Raw genomic sequence first — 5,671 nt, 5'->3', positions numbered from 1 at the left:
GTATACGATCACGATCCACCATCTTCTTCTTTGGGCCGGACGAACTTGATTCAAGTTCGTTATACACCGACACAAAATATATAAGCGTCTCAATATCAGAAGACGAATGGGTATCGTTATCGATGTCCATCGGAAACGTCGAATCCGTAGGAAAATCCATTTGAGAAATATATAGAATGTGTGATTTGTGTTTGTGTTTTGGTGTGGGTGAAATGGTTAAAAGTTTTGAAGTATATATAAATGGTTTAAAGGTTTTTTATTATTATTATTAAACATAACTGTTAAAAAACGGTTCAAATAAAAGCCAACGGTCACAATTCAAACAAGTTCAACGCGTGAACTTTTCCACCGAAATAATTTTCCACGTGTGGAAAATGATGGTGGCGGCGGTGTTTAGTGTGCCATCACGCGTGAAAAAGCCCCTTCACGTGCCCACCCCGCCTGCCCTAACTTGGAATTATAACATAAATACCGTGCAATTATCATGTTTTGAGCTGGCCAGAGATATGATACTTTAACTACAATTAAGTTGACTTGTTCATTTTTTAATATAACTCTAGTCATATATGCACCTAAGCAATATTTAAGGAAGGTGAGCTAACTAGCTAGGAATATTTATAAATGGTAACATGCGAAATCATGTGCAATTACCATGTTTCGAGCTGAGATAATAATCGAATCCTAGTCTAAAATAATAATATAAGTTCACATTGATTGAGACATGAGTGACGCTAAGCTATATTTAAAGATTAAAGCCATACAGATCCAGTGAGAAATCAAATTAATTGCGAGATGGTTGCTATTCCCTTCACAACATGTTGCACGACTTTATAAAATAACCATAAATAATCTGCAATCTGGATGCAATTTGCCAATTTCTATTAACAACTCACATCATGTCGCATGACTCTATAAAAAAATAATACACACCTACTCAGCAGAGCCGTTCCTACGTTTTCGGAGGCCCAAATCGAACTACGAAGAACTACGAAGTGGTGGCCCTTTTGCAAAAGGAAAATTGGTTTTTAATAAACCAACCTTTGCCCTATTGGTAAATAATAATCCAACCTACAGAATTTGTATATAATAATCCTACCTATCAACATGTTGGTACTCAATGAACTTCCGTTAGTTTTTTTTAACTGAAGTTAGTTTTTAAGTTTTATTTATTACACAAACAGTCCCTGTAGTTGTAATTTACTTGTTTTAACTATGAGTTAATAGCCAAAATGGTCCCTGACGTTAATAGCCACAACACCGCCACCACAACCACCACCACCATCGCCGCCGCCACAGCACCGCCACCACCACCACCACCGCCACAACACCGCCGCCACCACCACCACCACCGCACCGCCACCACCACCGAAAACGCGGTGAAAAAAAAAACGTTGCGGTGGTGGTGGTGGCGGTGCGGTGGTGATGATGGTGGTGATGGCGGTGCGGTGGTGGTGGCGGTGCTGTGGCGGTGGTGGTGGTGCGGCGGTGGTGGCGGCGGTGGTGGCGGCGGTGGTGGCGGCGGTGGTGGCGGCGGTGGTGCTGTGGCTATTAACCTCAGGGACCATTTTGGCTATTAACTAATAGTTAAAACTAGTAAATTACAACTACAGGGACTGTTTGTGTAATAAATAAAACTTAAAAACTAACTGCAGTTAAAAAAAACTAACGGAAGTTCATTGAGTACCAACATGTTGATAGGCAGGATTATTATATACCAATTCTGTAGGTTGGATTATTATTTACCAGTGGGGCAAAGGTTGGTTTATTAAAAACCAATTTTCCTTTGCAAAATTATCATTTTCACCATATTTAGTAACAAAAACCCTCCTCCTTTATCCGGGTTTAGGACCGGCAATTATAAACTAAAAAGTTTATAATTGGCGTAGTTAAAAAAAAAAATTTAAAGTCATATGTTTTCTATGATTATAGTTCATGTTTAAATAAAATCTATTTTTCTAGCTTTAACCGAGGCAAATTGTTTGATGAAATTATCGTAATCAAGTTCTTCTAAAAAATCTTTTTCGATTGAAATAATAGCTAAACCGTTTAATCTTTCTTGTGACATTGTAGATCTTAAGTAATTTTTTATTAGTTTTAATTTGGAAAAGCTACGTTCTGAGGTAGCAACGGTTACAGGAATGGTTAACACAATTCTATAGGCGATATATGCATTTGGAAAAGAATTAAAGTTTTTTATATAAGTTAATATATTAGTAAGTGTGTCAGATTCTACATGTATAATGTCTCTTAGCATTTTTAGTTCATCAAATAAATCTAAACCATCAATATCAATATGATTATCATAGGTCCAAAACTTTTCCAAATAAATGCACTTCTCTTTTAAAACTTTATGATTTAAAGATTTTAACTTTTTTGTACTAAACAAAAAACCAAAAATTTGTTCGAACTCCTTAAACTGAGCAAATCTACTTTCGAGTGAAACACTAGCTTGATCTACTATGTATAAAAAGTAATCCGTTCTAAAACAATCAATAGGGTAGCGTTTGGTATGAAGGAATGAAAGGTGGAATGGAATGAATCATTCTGATGGAATGAAAATAAACATGTTTGGTTATCATTGGTAATGGAATGGAGCATTCCAAGGGAATGTAACTCCTTTCAAATATAACAATTTCCATTCCTTAGTATGTAGGTGTTTTTTTTCCATTCCTTCAAGGAATAGAAAGAAATATGTTGTTATTGTTATTATTATTATTATTATTATTATTATTATTATTATTATTATTATTATTATTATTATTATTATTATTATTATTATTATTATTATTAAGAAATATGATGTTGTTGTTATTATTATTATTATACTTTTATTGGTATTTATATTTATATTTATTAATATTCATACTAATATTAATATATATGAAAAATCTATTATTAATTTTTTATCATTAATATATTATTATTATTATTATTATTATTATTATTATTATTATTATTATTATTATTATTATTATTATTGAGTCAATTATATTTTTGTCGCTTTAATACAGTTGTGTTTACTTCATCTTTATTTTTTGTTTATTAAATTGTACAAAGTAATGATTCACTCTATTCATATATGAGTAACCAAACATCACAATGGAATGGAATGATCCATTTCATTTCGTTGTCCATTCCATTACCTCGTCCATTCCATTCTCCCATCTATTCCATTACTCCATACCAAACAGACCCTAGGAGTTTTCAAAGTCTCATTATCAACATTTTCATCAAATCTTCTATTTCTACGAATAACACGTTTTTCACGAAAACTAGGTTCAATACCCATCTTTAAAGCAAGTTCTTTAGCCTCAATATAGCATTTTCAAATCCTTCATCCCTAAACTTTTTAAAATAAATAATAAGTCCATCTAGTTGTTTTATAGCAATATCAATACACATATCTTTTGATTGTAAGTTTTTACTAACTACATTAATAGCATGTAAAACCTCATACCAAATAACCATCGCTAATAAAAATTCAAATTTTTCCAACTCATTTTCAACTAAAGATTTAGCCTCACTTTTAACATTAGCCTCGGTACTATCACGATACAAATCCATTAATGCATCTCTTAGTTTTGGAGCTTGAAACCTAATCGCTTTAACACTTTCTAATCGACTTTCCCAACGTGTTTGTGATAATGATTTAAGAGTTAAATAAGGTATATTATCTTGTAAAATTTTCCATCTTTTAGTGGATGATGCAAAAATAGAATATATACGTTGTATGGTTCCAAAAAAATCTTGAACTTTGTCACAAGCGCTAGCCATATCAGAAATAACTAAATTTAAACTATGACAACCACATGGAGCTTAAAAAGCTCTAGGATTAACTTCTAACAATCGTTTTTGTACTCCCTTATGTTTTCCTTTCATATTCGAACCATTATCACAACCTTGACCTCTAATGTCATCCACATTAAGTCCTATTCTATTAAGTTCCTCAATAATAGAATTAAAAAGACCTTTACCGGTTGTATCATTCACTATTAAAAATTCTAAAAAGTATTCTTTAACTTCTATTGAAGTTGGCGAAATATCTAAACATCGTAAGATAATGGACATTTGTTCTTTGTGGCTTATATCGGGTGTGCAATCAAGAATAATTGAAAAATATTTAGCTTCTTTAACCTTTTTAATAATTTTTGTTTTTACCTCATTTGATAATAAATGTATTAGTTCATTTTGCATTCTGGGTCCAAGATAATGATTATGAATTTCCTTATTTTTTATGCGTCTAACATGTTCTTGCATTATCGGGTCAAATTCTGCAATCATCTCAATACCGGCTAAAAATAAACCATTGCTTTCTTCATACAATTGTTCATTTGTCCCACGAAATGCTAAATTATGTGTACCAAGACTCTTGACAAGGGCAATAATTCTTTTTAGCACATTTCTCCAATGTTCTTTTTCTTTATTTATTTGATTTTGATTTTGTTTATCGATTGTCTTATTTTCCGCCAATCTTATCTCTAATTCCATCCATGTTCTCATATTGTTAATATGTACTTTACTTTTTTCATGCTCTTTTAATTTACTACTAATATTTTTCCAATCGCTATTACCTTCTTTAGCTAAGCTACTAGTACATCGATTAACGTTAAACAATTTACAATAAAAACAAAACGCTCTATCTAAATCTATAGAATAAATCAACCATTTTCTTTCTAGCATTTCACCATTTGGTAATGTTCGCATATAGTGAGATGTAATAAAGCTTCTTGAGTTTTCATCTTGTGGAAAATCGTAATCATGAATTTTAATCGGACCTTTTTCTACGAGTATATCTCTTAGATCAATACTAATATTATTCCATTGACTTGGATCAACAAAATTTATAGGTATTTCATCGGTTGTAAATTCATCATTCGTAGGTTTTTCGTCATTTGTAGGTTCATTATTTGTAGGCGTATCACTATCGTTTGTAGGTTCATTATTTGTAGGTGTATCAATATTGTTTATAGGTTCATTATTTGTAGGTGTATCAATATTGTTTATAGGTTCATTATTTGTGGGTGTATCACTATCGTTTGTAGGTTTATTATTTGTAGGTGTATCACTATCATTAGTAGGTTGACTTGTTGTAGGTGTACAAAATTTTATAAGTGCTCCCTTTTTTGATTCGATTAAAGCTTCTTGTTTACGTTTTTTTAGCCTTTTTGAATGACCGGATTCAAAAGATCGAATTCGATTTGACATTGCTAATGCTAAAATATAAATCTATTTAAGAGATGGATAATAAGCCCTAATTCCCTAAACAACAACTTTATTCAGAAAAAACAACTTAATAAATCTATTTAACAGATGGATAATAAGCCCTAATTCCCTAAACAGCAACTTTATTCAGAAAAAAACAACTTTATAAATCTATTTAAACAACTTGATTCGCGAAAAAAATCAGATATCTAACCAGTGCGGCTGTGCCACTGACTTCCGAGTTCCGAGAATTTGAGTGTTGAGTTGAGACTCGACGCCACTGCCCACTGAGTTCCGACTTCCGAGAACAGATCAACCACGGGACCAAGTCTGTGAGTCTGTCTGCCACAAATCCAGAAGACAAGAACTGAAGAACTATCGACGATTCAAAACGAGAATACAAGGAACTTAAAATCGACAATACAAATCGAAAATTGATGGACGATTAGTCGATTAAAATCAACAAGGA

The 5,671-nt window shown here is 32.3% G+C and overlaps 1 protein-coding gene across 1 annotated transcript; it reads right to left on the bottom strand.

The window, feature by feature from the left end:
* Positions 1-3,816: 3,816 nt before the first annotated feature.
* On the bottom strand, positions 3,817-5,205 carry LOC118489678 (zinc finger MYM-type protein 1-like). The gene has a single exon (XM_035987204.1). It carries the CDS (start codon positions 5,203-5,205, stop codon positions 3,817-3,819), a length of 1,389 nt encoding a protein of 462 aa, XP_035843097.1.
* Positions 5,206-5,671: the final 466 nt, after the last annotated feature.

Source organism: Helianthus annuus, unplaced genomic scaffold (genome assembly GCF_002127325.2).
Source record: "Helianthus annuus cultivar XRQ/B unplaced genomic scaffold, HanXRQr2.0-SUNRISE HanXRQChr00c001, whole genome shotgun sequence".
NCBI classification, from domain to species: domain Eukaryota; kingdom Viridiplantae; phylum Streptophyta; class Magnoliopsida; order Asterales; family Asteraceae; genus Helianthus; species Helianthus annuus.
Note: the sequence above shows the minus strand (reverse complement) of the source record. Positions and strands in the feature narration are given on the sequence as shown.

Bases quoted from the DNA above. Each gene is read 5' to 3' on its own strand.
- LOC118489678 (XM_035987204.1), bottom strand. From the start codon at position 5,205: ATGTCAAATCGAATTCGATCTTTTGAATCCGGTCATTCAAAAAGGCTA.